General features: G+C 35.7%; 1 protein-coding gene across 19 annotated transcripts in view; it reads right to left on the bottom strand.

Moving 5' to 3' along the window:
* Positions 1 to 18,981, bottom strand: part of PLEKHA5 (pleckstrin homology domain containing A5) — a 238,784-nt gene that overhangs the window by 89,179 nt on the left and 130,624 nt on the right. For 17 of the 19 annotated variants that reach the window (XR_006819609.1, XM_046011551.1, XM_046011550.1 and 14 more), the window contains exons 4-7: positions 8,761 to 8,844; positions 7,896 to 8,016; positions 3,465 to 3,569; positions 744 to 816 (exon numbers count right to left, since the gene is read on the bottom strand). Coding sequence is in view for 16 of the 19 variants with exons in the window: in XM_046011551.1 (XP_045867507.1) it covers positions 744 to 816; positions 3,465 to 3,569; positions 7,896 to 8,016; positions 8,761 to 8,844 (383 nt within the window). In the remaining 3 variants the exon portion in view is untranslated. Of the gene's footprint in view, positions 1 to 743; positions 817 to 3,464; positions 3,570 to 7,895; positions 8,017 to 8,759; positions 8,845 to 18,981 lie in introns of those variants that run through there. The other 2 variants (XR_006819610.1, XM_046011553.1) reach the window with 2 other exon arrangements.

Below are 18,981 nucleotides of genomic sequence, written 5' to 3'. Positions count from 1 at the left end.
AGCACAGAGCAGAGATTTCCCTGGACTTGGCTCTAAAACTGCGTCCATCAATAACTTATTAACAAGAAAACATATTTAAACAAGGAGTTTATGATGTCCATATAGGAGAAATGAAGACTATGTCCCCATACCTGAGATAATACCTTTATTTCCTCTACACCAACATTAACAGCCTGGTATATATCCCTTACACAATTTTCTTCATGTCTCAGGGAGGTTGTCATAGTTTAAAAAAGGAGGATAGAGATCATGGTAAGTACATTTCTTTGTAGTTTAAAAAAAGATTTGCCAATACATCAGAGTAATCTCTGATACTCTCCAGACGTCTGCTGGGGAGTATGGTGTGTTCAATCAATCAACAGCTGGATCTAACAAAGCTGATGCATTAGAAGAATCTCATCACACTAATGACTTTAATCTGTTAGGCACTGAATTCAAGGATAACATTACAAAGGGAAGACTGATATGCTATTTACAAAAAGCATAAATAAGATTCACACGATCAAACTATAGAAATCAGACCACAACTCAAGACTAATCTGCTTGAAGCACTATACTGTTTTTCAGGCCTACCTCAACTGCTCAGTATTATATATGGATGAAGAAAAGGTTTTCTTGATATTGTTTGTTGATAATAAAACAACCAAAGAATTGTTTTTTTTCTTTAAAAAAGTACCCACTATTTAACATATTCTGTTGCAATTATGAGATAATACACTAAAGACAGTTTTTGGGAAACTTACCTCTATAATAAAAGAGGCAGAGGTCAGAAAGCACGAACCAGCGTTTCTTCCACAGCTTCATGCCAGTACTGTCCTAAATTAAATCAGCATATTAAAGGTTTTTTTTTTAAATTTCAGAAAATTCAAATTCCTTCCTGATGCATTTATTTAAAATAACCTTTTAGGACAAGATGCATGTAATATAGGCTAGAGAGAAACCTAACTAAAAAGCCAAAATATGGAGGCAGTTTTCTAGAGACTTGGGTCACGTGAACATGAAGGTATTCCCAAGTATACACATCTCTGAAAAGTCATACTCTCACATGAAAAACACTTTTGAAGCAAACTGATTCCGCTTCATATTTGTAAGCAATTTGAAATTCACTTTTCTGAACACACCTCTGTTAACATGGGGATAATGTAACTATGCAACATTGTACATATTCTGGTAAACCAGATTTAACAAATATATTAATCTTCAACAACAAGAAAAATATGTGATTTGAAATCATCCCAAAGGTAATACGATTTAAAAAGACTAGGAATAAAGGACTCTTAGCATACAAATATATGTCACCAACATTTTTTTTCTTCCTACATGGATAGTTTGGGTTTTGTTCATCCTGCAAGAAAGAGTGCCTTCTTTTAAGTAATTCAGTTAATAAAAATGCCAAGCTCAAACAAAATTATAATTTTAATAAAAATTACCTTCCCCCATGCAATAAAGCAAAACTGCAAAAGAAAATGAAACATATACACACAAGGCAAGAGAGAGGCCAGTTTGGATGTGCGTTAATATTTTTTATTTATTTCTAGTTATAACCACCTAAATATGACTTCAGAACTTCAATTATATAGGTAAAAATCTCAAAACAAAAGATCTGTCCTTAAAATTGACAGTTACATCAAAGGACCAAAAAAAAAATTTTTTTTTTATGGTATACGGTATTTTTAATTCCCAATAATATTAATACAAATAATTAAAAAGTTTAGACTTTTGAGTGACTGCAAACTCTCTATAGGTCACATATCTATAATAAAAGAAACACTCATGGGAGAGAAACTCATTGGTAACACTTTTCCAATATAAATTAATCAAGGGATCAAGAAACGAGAACAAAAATCATTTTAAAGAAGTCCCATATCCTCTATAGGCTTAATATTATGCTAAGCTATCTGAACATAATTTGGACTTATTAGAAAGACTAGCTAAAAAAAAAATCTTTCACTGACACCTCGGTGGCTCAGTTGATTAAGCTGCTGCCTTCGGCTCAGGTCATGATCCTGGGGTCCTGAAATTAAGCCCTCTATCAGGCAGGCTTCCTACTCAGTGGGGAGTCTAACTTCTCCCTCTCCCGGCAGCTCCTCCCCACCCATGCTCTCTCTCCAGCACGCTCTCTCAAATAAAGAAATAAAATATATAAAAAAAAATTTTTTTTTCAGTTTGGATAAATTTAAATGTCATATAGTTAAAATATAGATGATTTCAAAATAAAAATTAAAAATTGGTATTCAAGTTACATTATCAACTCAGTGGACACTGGCAAAACTGTTTTGCTTGAATGACTGGGAATTCTCTGGATTTTAAGAGGGCCCTCTATCAGTATGTGTTTAGTTGTCACCCCAACTTTCAGATGGAATAATGTCTAATGAACGTTGCATAACAATTTCATTATGAATTTCCGTGACTATAATTATTAAGTAATCTGAAAGCTATTGGCAATATTTGACTGAATAATTAGCACCATCAATGACCTAATATTTAACTCCCTTTGTATCATCTATATACATGTAGAATCAGAGGTAGAACAAAGACAAAGGTCCTGAATGCCAGTACATCATCTCAATTATCTCGTGGTCACTTAACTTGGAAACTCAGCTGCAAACCAGAAAGTAAAAAAGAAAACAGCCTCTGAGCAGTAAAAGTAGATGCTGGATAATCAATGTACATATATTCTTACTAATTCTCAAAGTAATGGCAAGGCTCCAAAAAAGCTTAGTTACCAGATTTTCCAAACAGCAGAACAATATACACCCCCAACTTATTAGGGTGTCTGAGACTGAACCATGCTAAGAGTAGTCTTGAGAGCCTAAGAACAGAAATTTGAGAAAAATCTGAAAAATCTCAATTATGATCAGATCTCTCTGTAAATTAAAGCAAAGAAGAATATAATTTACATATTTAATGATTTTATATAAATAGAAAAATGAACAATACCTCTGTATGTTTTTTCCCCCATTTAAAAAATGTTTCTGCCTGGATAATTTTAGCATATTATTGCTAACATGTTCACATAGCATGTTTAATTTCAAATCTATCAATACTGTAACAAACACACACTATCTCTATTCTAAGTAACCATTATCTTTTCCTTCTTTACTGTTCCCCTAATGGTCTTCTTCAGTGGTAATAAAGAGAATGTGGATCATTACTCTTCAGTTCTTTCTCCATTTTATGTAACTGTCTTAGGTATACTCAGCTGAAAAGGTCTCTCTCTCTCTCTCTAAAAAAGATTTATTTATTTGACAGAGATCACAAGTAGGCAGGAGGCAGGCAGAGAGAGAGGAGGACCAGGCTCTCCGCTGAGCAGAGAGCCCGACTCGGGGCTCGATCCCAGAACCCTGAGGTCATGACCTGAGCTGAAGGCAGAGGCTTTAACCCACTGAGCCACCCAGGTGACCCTGAAAACGTCTCTCGATTCCATCTTTCTTTCACATCAAATAGAAAATAACAAAAAATACCTGTTTATAAAGCCAACCTCGTCTGACCACAGGTGCATTAGGGTTCCTCTTAATTGAATTCGATCTCTTTCCAAAATTGTGAACTTTTTTTGAAGCCCGTGAAGTCTAAATAGAAAAAAGCAAAACAAAAAATGTGTTATTAATGTGTAGGTATTTCTATTTCATCTTCATAGTTTTATCTCTTCAGATTTCTCTGAAACTTGCAGGACTTAATCTTTTTAGGTGAATTATAGCAATTCTGCCTTTGAGGACTTCCTTGTTTCAAGTGTAAGAATTCACAAAGAATTTTTCACCTAGGATATTACAAAGAATCACAAGTTTTACAGTCTGTCCTTTAAAATTGGGACATGCAATTTTTTCTTTTTAAGAGAGGAAGAGAGAGAGTAGAGCGCCCATGCACGCACACAAGTTGGGGTAGAGGGGGGTGGAGTGGGGTGGAGAGGCAGAGGGAGGAGAGAGAGGATCCCCTGCACACTCCAAGCCCGGTGTGGAGCCTATCCGGTGGTTTGATCCCTTGACTCTGAGATCACGACCTGAGCTGAAACCAAGAGCCTCTCGGTTAGGGCAATGAACATTGTCTGCAGCTAAGGTCATGATCTCAGGATCCTGGGATTGAGCCCTGTATTGGGCTCCTTGCTCAGTGGGGGAGTCTCCCTGAGGATTCTCTCTCTCTCTCTCAAAATAAATAAATAAATCATAAAAAGAAAAGAAAAGAAAAGAAAAAGGTACAATATATGGCAGTATTTTGTCCTACCTGCTATATAAACGGAATAAACCCTGAGTAAAAATGAACAAATCTTTAAGAATTAATGAAAAGTAGATTTTTTTTGCTTGCTATCTGCTTTTATTTATTTATTTATTTTTAAAAGATTTTTTATTTGTTTATTTGACAGAGAGAGATCACAAGCAGGCAGAGAGGCAGGCAGAGAGAGAGAGAGGGAAGCGGGCTCCCTGCAGAGCCGAAAGCCTGATGTGGGGCTCAATCCCAGGACCCTGAGAGATCATAACCTGAGCCAAAGGCAGAGGCTTAACCCACTGAACCACCCAGGCGCTCTGCTATCTGCTTTTCATAGTGTTGTTTCAATTATAGAAAGTGAACAGTGTAAAGTCAAATGTAAAGAGAAAAATATAAAACATATCACATCAAGTCAACACAAGACTGGAAGGATCTGCTTAAGGTCATGTAGCATTTTCTCCTTGGGCAACTCTGAACGTAAACGATACAAGACAGATGGTGTTTACTGTACGCCTGGGTGGCTCAGTGGATTAGGCCGCTGCCTTCGGCTCAGGTCATGATCTTGGGGTCCTGGGATCGAGCCCCGCATCGGGCTCTCTGCTCGGCGGGGAGCCTGCTTCCTCCTCTCTCTCTGCCTGCCTCTCTGCCTACTTGTGATCTCTCTCTCTGTCAAATAAATAAATAAAAAATCTTTAAAAAAAAAAAAAAAAGTGTCCGTAAGGATACACAATCTTCTGAAATACTGCTTTGTTTAGCATGAAGATTTACTTCGGCAGGAATGGTAGTGGTAACCAACAAAAACAAAGAAGCTGAATTTGAGTTCTCATTAAAGTAAGTGATATCAAATTATTTCTAATTTTTCAACTTATCTAGAATCTAGCATATTTCATTAGAATTTGGTTTTTTGAAACTTCTATCAGTACATAATAGTATATTAAGACCCAGTATCAACTACATTTCCCCCAAAGCATGTTTTATTGATTAATTTTAGCTTACTCTCAGATAAATGCTTAAACACAGTATAAAACTCAAATGGTATACTAGGACCCATCTACTTCTCACTTCTGGGCTCTGGTACCCAAACCCACCTTGTGAGGCAACCAATATCAACTGTGTGCATCTATTCATTTAAAATAACTGTTTTAATAGGTATGGAATATCTTTCCTTTGTCAAATGACTATGTATGTTCCACTATTTCTGTTCCACTATTCTTGGAGCTTATTACATGAAGAAAATGATTATTTATCCACAATGTTGTCAAAGTACTGTACCAGAAAACTTTTTAACCTCTGAAAATCAGAAATGTGAAAAATTGTAGCCTTTTTAATTTTAATTAGCATTTTTCATATTGTGAGTGAGTTTGAACATTGTTTTCATATACTTAACAGTAAAATTTCCTTTTCTGGGAAGTGATTTTACATAATTTGCCCATTTAAAAACTAGGTTATAAGCCTTCTTATTGATTTCTAGAACTTCTTTAATTATAAAGGTATTATTATTATATGAATTGCAGATATACATGTATGATTATGTATGGCTTAGTCTCTCATTATTTTTATTTTGATTTGTGGGTTTTATGTATATTTAGAAAGCCCACCTGCATTCTGAGTTTGTTTGATTTTTTAAAATCTTCCATTCTTCTTTGCAGTGTTTTTATAGTTTTGTTTTTAACACTTTTATATCTGATCTACCTAGAAAATTTTTAGTGTAAAGTTTGAGGTTCAGATCCAACTTTCTTTACAGATAAATGTGGCTGGCCCTCAGCCTACCTATCATTTCTCTAGATTTTGATAAAAAAAAAATATATATATGTATATATTTTTAAAAAAGATTATTTATTTATTTGATAGAGAGAGATCACAAGTAGATAGAGAGGCAGGCAGAGAGAGAGAGAGAGGGAAGCAGGTTCCCTGCCGAGCAGAGAGCCCGATGCGGGACTCGATCCCAGGACCCCGAGATCATGACCTGAGCCGAAGGCAGCGGCTTAATGAAGCACTATAATGTTCAATTATCCTACTAGCATTTTATGTTATATAAAAATCCAGAGGGCGCCTGGGTGGCTCAGTTAAGCCTCTGCCTTTGGCTCAGGTCATGGTCTCAGGGTTCTGGGATTGAGCCCCGCATCAGGCTCTCCTCTCATCAGGGAGCCTGCTTCCTACTCTCTATCTGCCTGACTCTCTGCTTACTTGTGATCTCCCTCTGTCAAATAAATAAATAAAATCTTTAAAAAAAAATTCAGAATTACTTCTATTATTTGGAAATTTACATTAACTTATAATATTCTACAAAATCTCATTTTAAGATTAAAACAAAAATGTTAAAACAGGCATTTAAAATAGATAATTGCCTATTATCCACTTCTTTACAATAACTGTAATTTAATATTATAATTATTTTACTCTACTATTAATTTTTATTTTTATTTTTTTTAAGAAAGAGACAGCACAAGTGGGAGGGACAGAGAAAGAGAGAGAGAGAGAGAGAGAGAGAGAGAGAGAGAATCTCAAGCAGACTCCACAATGAACATGGAGCCCAATGCAGGGCTTGATCTCAGGACCCTGAGTCAAAACCAAGAGATGCTTAACCGACTGCACCACTAAAGTGCCCCTATATTATTTCTAAATTATAATCCCTTGATTATTAATTTTATAATTATTACTCTAAAATTTTTATAATTTTAGACATCAAATTTTGTATTTTTTTAAGTTATTATAAAATATTATTAATTTTAATTATTATCCCTTGATTCTCTTGCATTAACTTAAAAACTGAAAAGCAACTTCAAGGCAATTATTTATTCAGATTTAGTAGCATATTTTCCAAGAGTTTGTTAGAATTTTCTTACTAGGATTCTGAATTTAAAATATTAATATTGTGGTTTAAAGTTCAAGAAGCAATAACTATAAATTTTTATAGACATAAAATCTAGGATCCTAGGATTATAGATTAAACAATTACCATTTTTCTTTCTAATTATAGAGGAAAACCACCCACCTCTATTTCCATTTGACTATGGCACTTTTTATATAATGGATTCTAAATATATCAGAGTCATCAAGCACACTGGCACAAGGCTTCTCTTTGGCAGTAAGGGATTTTACATTTATTTTTTAAAAAGCCTATCTGCTCAGGGGCACCTGGGTGGTACAGTTGATTAAGTGTCTGACTCTTGGTTGCAGGTCAGGTCATGATCTCATGGTTGTCTGGCTTTGTGCTTTGCATAGAGTCTGCTTGAGATTCTCTCTCCTGATGCCCTTACCCATCCCTCCCTCTCTAAAATAAATAAATAAATCTTAAAAAAAAAAAGTTTGTCTACTCAATCTAGGCGTATGTAACAGTCAGAAAAAGGGATTTCTATGCCATTCATCTTTTAAAACTTCAGCTGATTCAATAAATTGTCATTTTTTCAAACAAACATCCATTACATTTGCAAAATTATTCAAAATCTGAACTCTATAACATTTTTTAAAAAGTCATTAAACTATTAAAACTTAATCTTACTAGTTTATATTTTACACCATTGCTTAAGTCATTTCCCTCAAATGTAATAAGGTTCATGTAAGAGTAAAAACGAAATTATTATTATTATGTTATATGATTATTATTCTATAATCCTAAGTGCATTAAGAGTACTAGTAATAGATGCTACCATTACACCAGCTACCAAAAATCAACAGTAAGCAAAATAACTTACTCTGCCTATAGGACTCATTGGATGCGCCGCATAATCTGAAGTCATGTTGTAGTTAGAAGCTTCATTTATCATGCTTATAGGTCGTTCCTTCTTCTCTTCAGGTGTCATGGTTGCAACGGTCCTGGAAATATGTCAGAATGCTAAAACTTGTTGTATATGTTAACTGTTTTAAAATGAAGCTTCCTGAGAGTTAACAAAGCTGGTGTCTCACTTTTTCAAACTATTTGGATACTAGTTACAGCTTAATAAGCCCTAGAGTCAGAGCTTAATATTTATAACTACTTTAAATAAAATTAACATTTCTCCTAAGCAAAACATAGGTTAAAGTCATGTTGATTTTAATAAGCATTATTACAGATATTCTACTTGGTCATCTAACTGGAAAATTAAAACTTCAGTTATAAGATTAGCTACTCTAATATTGAAAACAATAATGATACTAAGAACTATTTTTTTGTGAACAGTTCCAGCATATAAAGTATTTTCACACATATTTCATTTGATGCTTAGAACAATCCTGAGAAAGAATCACCACTCTCTCTGATTTAAGGATGAGAAAAACTGAGCTCAAATTAGTTTAATAATTCGACCAAGTTTATAGTTTCTCTGACCTTAAATTTCCGACTCCTGGGCTTACTACCTGTGCCTGTATTGTAAAAACAGCTTCTGAGATTACGTTCTTCATGAAAGAAAGTTTAAACTATGTTCTATACCACCCACCGTAAACAGATGGCTCTCTGCTACACTTGTCTGCAAATACCCAGATAAGAAAACTGTAAACCACACTGTATTGAAAATATGGATAAGAGCAATCTCATACTAATGACCTTCAAAGTGAAGGCATTCCACGGAATTCTTTACTTACTGTTCATTCACTACAAAAATACAGTTGTCCTGTGATGGCTGTCCTGTGACTGGATGTTTACAAGTCACTTTCCTTTCATTGTGGCTAAAAGAAAAGCGGAAAAGAGAAATGTGTGTATGTATGTCTATTATCAGAAATGCTTTTCTAATATTCTGGTAGCAAAACAGTGATTTACTGTAACATTAGTGAACAAAAGGGATGACATTCACACCTCCCAGGTATGCAGTATCCGAAATACACCCTTTCTATTACCTACCACGTATACACACTGTGTATGAATGCTACTGCAGTTTTACCATACAGTTAAAATGCACCTCCTACCCCCCATGCCTGACCTCAATTCTTTCTTCTCACATTTTATAAAATAAAGGTAGGTTGATCTGGCTCCATGCTTATTACATTTTACATTTGATAGGTGGGACACAACAAATAAGTATGAGTAACGACCTACGCCTCCATTATTTTGTATCTTAATTTAGGCACACTTATAGAGAACTAATGCCAAATTCATATACAGAAAAAAATTAGAAGTACTACTATATGGGTACTAATAAAAAAACAGTACCACAGGAAGAGCAATATTTTTTGGTGTTTTGTTTTAGTACAGAATCTTTACATAAATAATGTAATGGCGCTGAGTTTTATGATACTTAAGTACAATATAGAAAATAAAATCTGAAGGAGAAAACGAAAATCTTAAATGTACAAATAACAGAAAGAAAGAAAAATCTACTTATTATCTTTGCTGAAAAAAATCTGCTTTCAATTAAGGATGGCTATTTCTTGGAGAAATACTATTCTTTTTAGGTTGAGTGATAAGATTAGGTCTCCTGCTGTCTTCTTGAAATGAGAAGGAAAAGAAATTTCCCAAACTAATTATCTAAACCAAAATTACTAGATGTCAAAATATATGTAATATACATTGATAGATTAAATAACAAACATCATCATTTGTAAATTAATTTTTTTCCCACGGGTAACATAAAATAAGACAATCTGTAAGGAAGATGTATCATTGGTGTGCCAGGCCTTAGAAAATTTACTTTCATTACAGAGAAAAATTTAAAGATGTTGTAACTGAATATTGCTTTGTTAATCGTTTTTTTTTTTTTTAAGGTTTTATTTATTCGGCAGAGAGAGATCACAAGTAGGCAGAGAGGCAGCCAGGGAGAGAGGAAGGAAAGCAGGCTGCCTGCTGAGCAGAGAGCCCGATACAGGGCTTGATCCCAGGACCCTGGGACCATGACCTGAGCCGAAGGCAGAGACTTTAACCCACTGAGCCACCCAGGCACCCCTGCTTTGTTAATCTTAAGAGATTATATGTACTCTATATTTTAGGAAGTCTATAACCATAAGACACAAACTTTACATATTTAAATTCCTTTTCTATAGCCTAACTTCCATTAATATTATTTTTATTGGTAACACAGTACTTGAAAGTTCATCCATGAAATAAAGCTGAAATCACAAGAGGTATAGACACAATTTTAAAAATATTACATATTGACTACTGTTAGAGTAGAACGATTGGTGGAATATAATGTGTTTCTATTATTCCTTTAGATAATTGGTCTATCAAGTTTACAAGATCACTAAATTATCAGATTTTCCCCCCTTTTTAAAAAAATTAAATTCAATCAATTAACATATAATGCATTATTTGTTTCAGGAGTACAGGTCTGTGACTCATCAGTCTTATACTTCCCAATGTCCATCACTCAGCCACCCCATCAGTCCACTCCCCTCCCCTCTACCAACCCTCAGTTTGTTTCCTATGATTAAGAGTCTCTTACGGTTTGTCTCCCTCTCTGATTTCATCTTGTTTTATTTTTCCCCTCCCTTCCCCTAAGATACTCTGCCTTGATTCTCAAATTCCTCCTATCAGTGAGATCATACAATAGTTGTCTTTATCTGATTGACTTATTTAGCTTAGTATAATAGCCTCTAGTTCCATCCACATTGTTGCAAATGGCAAGATTTCATTTTTTTATTGCTGCATAATATTCCATTTTGTGTGTATACACATACACCCGACATCCTTATTCCTTCATCTGTCCATGGACATCTGGGCTCTTTCTATACTTGGCTATTGTGGACATTGCTGCTATAAACATTGGGGTGCATGTGCCCCTTTGGATCACTACATTTGTAGCTTTGGGGTAAATACCCAGTAGTGCAATTGCTGGGTCATCAGTTCTATTTTTAACTTTTTGAGGAACCTCTATGCTGTTTTCCAGAGTGGCTGCACCAGCTTGCATTCCTATTAATTACCAGCTTTTTGTGATGGTTTTGTTTTTATACAATAGAGGTAATAAGATTTGGTGGGTTTAAAAATTTATTTGGAGTGGTGTTTTCACTACAGAAAAGATATGTGAGTGACCTTCTAACTTGCTGATTTACAAAAGTACAGTGGTCGAAACTTAAGGTCTCGTGTGGGATACCAGTTTATGTAATAAGCAATACACTGATTAACAGAATAACTAAGAAAGTATAGCCTCTGGAGGTAAGTGGAAAATACTGAAGTACCTAGATGTGATGAATGCTATGAACGCACTGAGGTATGTAAATTCTGATTTTAACAGAGTAAAACCCTGTGGGGGCAAAGGCGGGTAAAGTAACCTGGGATAAGGATTAGGACACCTTAACGATAAAAAAATAGCACCTTTTTTCCCTTAAAGTCTCTCCTTGAAAGCATTAAAAAGCCAGTGTTGGCTGCGTGGTAGAAATACACAAATTCTTAAAAAACAAACAAAACCCCCGTGTATTGCAAAAAGAAAGCAAATAAACCCATATATATTACATTATTTACCTATGTTCTGTCATCTGGCCTAGGAGGAATATAGTAGACTCTAATGCTAATATTCCAGAAGCTTTAAATCATACCAATATGGCTCTGCAATGATTATCTGGCTAAGAGACTTCTCTGACATCCTGACCATTAAACAGATATGGGTACCCATTAGACAAAGACATACAGGAATGGAGATATTTAATAATGACTGGTTAAAAAAAGAGCACATTCTTTTCCCCAAGCGGATGTTATTTTCAATTAAATTGATGTTTTTATTGTAAAGCACTTTTCAGATCACAATGTTTTAAATTAAAACTAAGTAAAAATCTTAGTGTTCTATTTTAAAACACCAGTGACTAAAATCAATATGAAATACAAATATATTTATGTTCTTCTTTTATTTCTTCAAAGTATCCAATCTATTTTCTTTTACCTAATATTAATATTATATTGACAAAATTCATATAAAATCTACAAGGGCACTCTAACATGAAAGTTTTTTACAGACCTATTTTAGACATACTGCAGGTTTGGTTTCAGATGACTGTTTGAAGGCAAATATTGCAGTAAAATGAGAAATTTTGAATTTCTCATTTTGAAAAAATTCAAAACATGAATTTTTTGGTTTCCTGGTGCATATAAAAGTTATGTTTACACTATTTAGTGTGCAATAATATTATGCCTAAAAAATGTACATATCTTAATGTAAAACGTTTTATTGCTAAAAAATACTGTCACCTGAGCTTTTAGTGAGTCACAATCACTGATCACAGATCACCATTAACAAATGTAAAAATAATGAAAAAGTTTGAAATATTACGAGAATTCCCAAAATGTGATAGACATGATGTGGGCAACTGCTGTTGAAAAAATACTGCCAAAAGATTAACTCAATGCAGGGTTGCCCCAAACCTTCAATTTGTTAAAAATCACACTATCTGTGAAGAGCAGTACAGAGAAGTACAATAAAATGAAACTATGACCAGAGTATTTTTTTTAATGAAAGATGTAACTTTTCCCACTATATATAACTGTAACATAAAATAAGTAAGTTCTCTCAAATGTTTATTCATTTGTTCTGTCTTATAAAATACTCCTAAAATCTGGCTCCTGGGAACTAATTTATTTATTATTATTTTTTAAAGATTTCATTTATTTGACAGAGAGAGAATGAGAGAGCACACACACACAGCAGGGCAGAGGGAAAGAAGAACAGGAGAAGCAGGCTCCCGGCTGAGTGGGGAGCCGGATGTGGGACTCAATCCCAGGGCCCCGGGATCATGACCTGAGCACAGGCAGATGCTTAACAGACTGAGCCACCAAGGTGCCCTCCTGAGAATCAATTTAAACAACATATTTATCAAACAGGAAACTCACAGCAATGTCTTCGATTATTTCATCAAAAACAAATTAAAAGTTGACAAGCCAAAATATCAATTCCAGTCTTAACTGCTTAAATGTAATTTTCTACCACCTCACAGGACTGTCAATTCTTACTGCTCCTGTACAAGTATATTTTTATATGCAGTTTTACATATTTAAAACTGTATTTGAAATATATTTTTAAATTTCAAAATCATTCCTTCTTCCGTTGGCATTTACAAGTTTTTATAATAATATTGCATTTTAAAGTATGTAATGGTAAGGGTAAACAAAATTTCTTCCTTCCTTTCTTTTTTTTTTAAAAGTAGGTTCCATGCCCAGCAATGGAGCCTAAGGCAGGGCTTGAACTCATTACCCTTAAAATGAAGACCTGAGCTGAGATCAAGAGTTTGATGCTTAACTGAATGAGCCACCCAGGTGCCCTAATAATTTCTAAATCATACACAGAAACTAAAAATACAAGTTAAATGAATACTGAGTGCTAAATAGTGAAAGCACCGTAAATAAAATCCAAATGAGAATTGAAAAAAAATCTCCACAAAGTCATCTCTGTTAATGTACAGAATTCTTTAAACACATGATATACTAATTCTTTATATATACACATATATGTATATATTTAGTGCTATACACATATCTTAACTAGGAACTGTGGGAGGGGGCTGGTCCACTGCTTAAGTATCAAGTCAGGGCCAACTGCCATTGGCACAAAGGAGGACAGACTGCTCAGCACCAGGAGAGAGGGTAGGGAAGACAACGATTCTCAGCTTTTCTTCAATTCTACTGAAGTTTTCATCCTCCACCTGCTATCTTTTTTGTACTCCACAAGTTTCTTTTTTCTTTTTTGGAAGGGGCTCAAAATTCAAATCAGGATTGTTATCAACTCTGCTGTAACGCTTGTGGAAAAGTGAGTTCTCCAATGTGATTCATTTGTTAGGGAATAACTTGAGTATCACATAAATCCCGTGTTTGTTTATGCATGATTTTGTCTGTGATCTTGTTTGTGTACACAGGAAGTACACCACTTATACAACTGTACAACCCCACTATCTGCCAGCTACTTTAACTCATTGCTTGTTTTATAAAACACACTCACTCCCATGTAGTGATACATCTTTACAGTTTCAGATATGCCTACTTCCAAAACTGCCCCAAAACTCACAAGCTGAAACCCTCCCAATGTTCACTTCCACATACAGACTTCAGGTCTTTCTGAAGGCAAAGCGTATCTGTAGTATTTTTGTGTTTCTTAACCATTTAACAGTAAAACTGTGAAATGGCTTTTAGTTTCCTATCTTTATTTTTTTGTGTAACTAATGAAGTTTTTGAGTAGTCTTCTAACGAATCATTTTCTACAAAAGCCCCCTGTTTTTCGTTGCCTGATGTTGCACAGTGAGGTGACTTTTAGGAGCATATGTGTTGTGTTACAGCAAAACTGACTGTACCATTAAGTTACAAACAACATACTTCTATGCTGTTAAAAGTACATTTGAAGCTTTGATAGAAAAGATGCCATTTAAAAAAATCCTTGTCAGAGATTTTATACTTTTCATGAATGAAAAGGTAAAACTGGAAAGGTCTGATGTTACATAAATTTGTTTCTAGAGGAATCCTTATAAATAAGAGATAAAATTCAAGTCTTGACATAAAAAAACTCTTATGGTCACAAAACAAACTAATTCCCATCTTGTCTTTCAACTCTGTGACATAGCAGAAGTCCTAACTTAAAAAAATATGATACTAGGTATTCATCTACACTTACTTCCAGATTTCTGTGATGTTATATTTTTCAAGATTTTATTCTTAAATAATCTCTACACCCAGTGGGGGCTAACCCAAAACCCCAATATCAAGAGTCGCATGCCCCACCAACTGAGCCAGCAGGGCACCCCTGTCTGTGCTGTTTTAATGTTCTAAGTCTAGACCAGTAGATCTCAACTGGGAATGACTTTATCTCCTGGAGGACATTTGGAAATGTCTGGTAATATTTCTGAATATCACAACTGGGAGCGCTATCTAGCAAGTAGAGGCCAGAATGTCACTAAATGCCAGGAAAGCTTTCCACAGGAAAATGTCCATAGGGTGAGGTTAAGTAAGCCTACACTAGACCATCATAGCCCTCTAACAATGAAGTCTGCTGAATAAGCCACATTCATTATTTTTTTGGGTTCCCGTATTTCTCTAGAGACAACAGAGGTAGCAGGAAATAATGGCTGCTGAGAGCACAGGTTCCATTATCAGACCACTTAGGCTTGCATCTGAGCTCCCTGACTCACTGCTAGGTATCTGATTTACCTTTCCATGTCTTATTTTCCTCAACTTACTATCAGAAGCTGGGTCACAGGTTGTTCCAAGTTTCTTTTTCCAGAACTGCTCTAGGTACCAGGGATAGCAGTAAACAAAACAAAAACCTTTGCCTTCATGAAACTTACCTTCTGGTGGAGATGTTTAAGAGGATGAAAAGGGTGAACAGCATAAACACCGCCTGAGACAGAGTAAGTCCTTGATAACTGTTGCTTATTTTAATTGGAACTCCAGGACTTTCAGCATGTCACTGTCATTAAAATACTGTTCGGTCAACTGTTTACATTAAAACAGCTTAAATTAGTACCCACCCAGTAGGCCGTGCGCTCATTCATGGTTTTTTGCTTTCTGAGTTTCAGTTGCCCACGGTTAACCGGTTAACCGCAGTGATGATCCTTCTGACCTATCCCCTAGGAGGTCACTGGTAGCCTCATGCTCTGTCACAGTACCTGTGTCATTCACCTCCCCTCATCTCATCACATAGGCATTTTAATCATCTCACATCATCACAAGAACACGGGTGAGGACAGTACAAAATATCTGAGGCCATATTACAGTAAACGGCTGTAATTGCTCTATTTTATTATTATTATTATTTTTTAAGATTTTATTTATTTGACACACAGAGAAAGATCACAAGTAGGCAGAGAGGCAGGCAGAGAGAGAGCGAGCGGAGGAAGCAGGCTTCCTGCTGAGCAGAGAGCCCGATGCGGGGCTCGATCCCAGGACCCTGAGATCATGACCTGAGCCGAAGGCAGCGGCTTAACCCACTGAGCCACCCAGGCGCCCCGCTCTATTTTATTATTAATTATTGTTAATCTCTTACTGTGCCCTACTCTATAAATTAAACTCTACCATAGGTATGTATGTATAGGAAAAAACAGTATCCGTAGGATTTGGTACTATCCGTGCTTTTAGGCATCCGCTAGGGGTCTTAGAACATATTCCCTGCAGATAAGAAAGGGCTACTATATTCAATATTTATTGTAAAGGAATAAAGTTGTAATCTCGTAATTCATATTTCTGGTAAAGGCTTCTGCCTCTAATATGTCAAAAAGGCAGAGGGGAAAAGTAATTCTAATATAAAAGTTCCAAAGAAAGATTAGCTGTGTTTTTAGGCCAGCAAAGGCAATATGTGAGAAGGTTCTTAAATAGTGACAAACAACACTTAGAAAAGCAAAAAAGAATGGACTCAGCTATTCCAGAGAGATCAGGGCTGAAGGAAATAGGTCATATTCACTAGCTCAGTCTGATGATCATGTTCTATCAGGAGTCCAGATAAAAGGGCTAAATCAATGCCATTTTTAGAAAGGTATCAAGAAATCAACAAATAGCAACACAAATTGCTTGTTCTTTGGCATTATGCTCTCTTCGCTATTTATTACCAGACATGCAACCATTTACTATCATATACTAACCATTACTATCCATTTACAAGACCTGCTTATTTAAAGCCTCTTTGAAACTACTTCATCCAATAATAACTTAGTGTTTTTTAAAGAAAATATTTTATTTATTTGACAGAGAGAAATCACAACTAGGCAGAGAGGCAGGCAGAGAGAGAGGAGGAAGCAGGCTCCCCGCGGAGCAGAGAGCCCGATGCGGGGCTCGATCCCAGGACTCTGGGATCATGACCCGAGCTGAAGGCAGAGGCCTTAACCCACTGACCCACCCAGGCGCCCCAATAACTTAGTTTTAAAAGATCTTAAGGTGAATAAATTAGTGTATGTATAAAATGGTATGTTTCTATCAAATTATATAAAAAACAAATTAAAAATGACACATCTACTGGAGACAGACTATATCCATATTCTACCTGATCCTTTTCAAATCTTCACTTGTGAACCAAATAATACATTATCTAAGTAACTATACTAGAAAATCTAGATGAAGCTGGTCCATTTTAAGCAGTACTAAGCTTTCTAGCAGCCCACAAAGTTGAGGGGTGTCTGGGTGGCTCAGGCAGTTAAGTGTCTGCCTTCAGCTCAGGTCATGATCCCAGGGTCCTGGGATGGAGGCCCCCCAACCCCTATCAGGCTCCCAGCTCGGCAGGGAGTCTGCTTTTCTCCCTCTCTTTCTGCCCCTCTCCTTGCTTGTGCGTTCTCTTTGTCAAATGAATAAACAAAATTTTAAAAAACAAAACAAAACAAAAAAACACCAGAGTCTCCTATAGCCTTGTTATGGAAACAGAGCAATTTGCTGGGTCAACTCTTAGTGACAGAGCAATTTGAGTCAACTCTTAGTAGCAGGTGGTTTTATATGAGGAATAACTTAAACTGTATGGCAGCACACTGAGGACAGTGGAGGCTGGTATTTGTGCTCCTTTCCAGGGTCACTGAAGCAGGCACTTTTTGTTCAGTCCACATTACTAGTCTTCCCTCAGTGGAAGACTTGTAAGGGAGGATGCCACTGAGATGCCTAATGAAATACCCCCTCCACACAATAAATGCACAAAATTGCACATTTCATACATAAACCCCAATAAAATTATGGGCTTAAAAAGGGGGAAAAAGATTTTAAAATTGGATTATATGCATGTGTGTGTTGCTATTGAGTTGTCGTAGTTCTCTTTATATATTTTGGGTATTAGCTTCTTATCAGATATATAATTTGCAAATCCCACTGTTTTTGTTCTTGTTGCTTTTGGTGTCAGAATTTTTTTTTTTTTTTTTAATGTTTTGGCCAACTAAATGCCGTTCTGGATAGTTCTTAATATTGCAACTTTCTCCTGTGGAAATACTTGTTTGCGTGTGAGTGTGTGTGTATGTTTTAACACCTTTGTTTCATGGATAATTTCAGTGACTGCTTTAATACAAAATCCATTCTGTTTTTAAATGTAAGAAATACCAAAATGGCTACTAACGTTGTCAATAACCAATATAATTCTTCTGAGGAATACATCTGACAAGACAGTGTTTTGTATGTGCAACTGTGGCAATAACATTGAAGATTTATCCACTGTGCTTATGCACATAGACATAGTTTTAGAAAATTGTTCCACAGAAGAGATTTTGGTTGTCTCTTACTAGACTCAGAGGCAAACCCCTTTGTATGATTTGTTCTGAATCATGCATTTCCCTTATGGGGAAGAAAGAAGGATTTAATTAAGTCTAAGAAAAATAGGGTATCATAGTGGTTTGGCAATTCCTCCGGCAGCTCTGGCACTGAAGCTGATAGCATGACTGGAGCCCTCACAAGGGCCCAACCCATAGAAGGTGCCACATCCTCACAGTGTTGTTAGATGGAAGCAAGGTGGAAGAGATGTGGGAACTACGGAGGCTATTTATGTCTCAATTAGGTTGAAACTATAGAGCCAACTGCTCAAATGTGCACTGATAACTCTTGTTTTTAGTATCCTTCTACTTGAAACAAAACAGAGTACTGTACATTCTCAATTTATCCTTGGTTTCAGTACACTTTCAGACAGTAACACTCCCTGGCTTGTTTTAAGACTGAAGAGCGTTAATCACTGGAAATCATCCAGCCTTATCACTTTGAGACTCAAACAGTCTCAAATTAGGTTTTAAAAACATGTCTGTAGCAGTGACTTAGTTATTAAATCAACTGGTTCTATGGTAGTTCACAGTAATTTCTAGAATACCGTTAAATGTTAAGTCTGTTAATGTTTTATATAGATAACTAATTTGTTTTTCTTTTAATCAAAAGGAGAAAATGTCATGTTGAAATCTGACTATCAAAATGACGATGTCTGCAATTTATTTTTAAACTGAAAACACGCTGGC

Source organism: Meles meles, chromosome 7 (assembly GCF_922984935.1).
Source record: "Meles meles chromosome 7, mMelMel3.1 paternal haplotype, whole genome shotgun sequence".
In the NCBI taxonomy this organism is placed as follows: domain Eukaryota; kingdom Metazoa; phylum Chordata; class Mammalia; order Carnivora; family Mustelidae; genus Meles; species Meles meles.
This window is presented reverse-complemented; position numbering and strand designations above follow the sequence as displayed.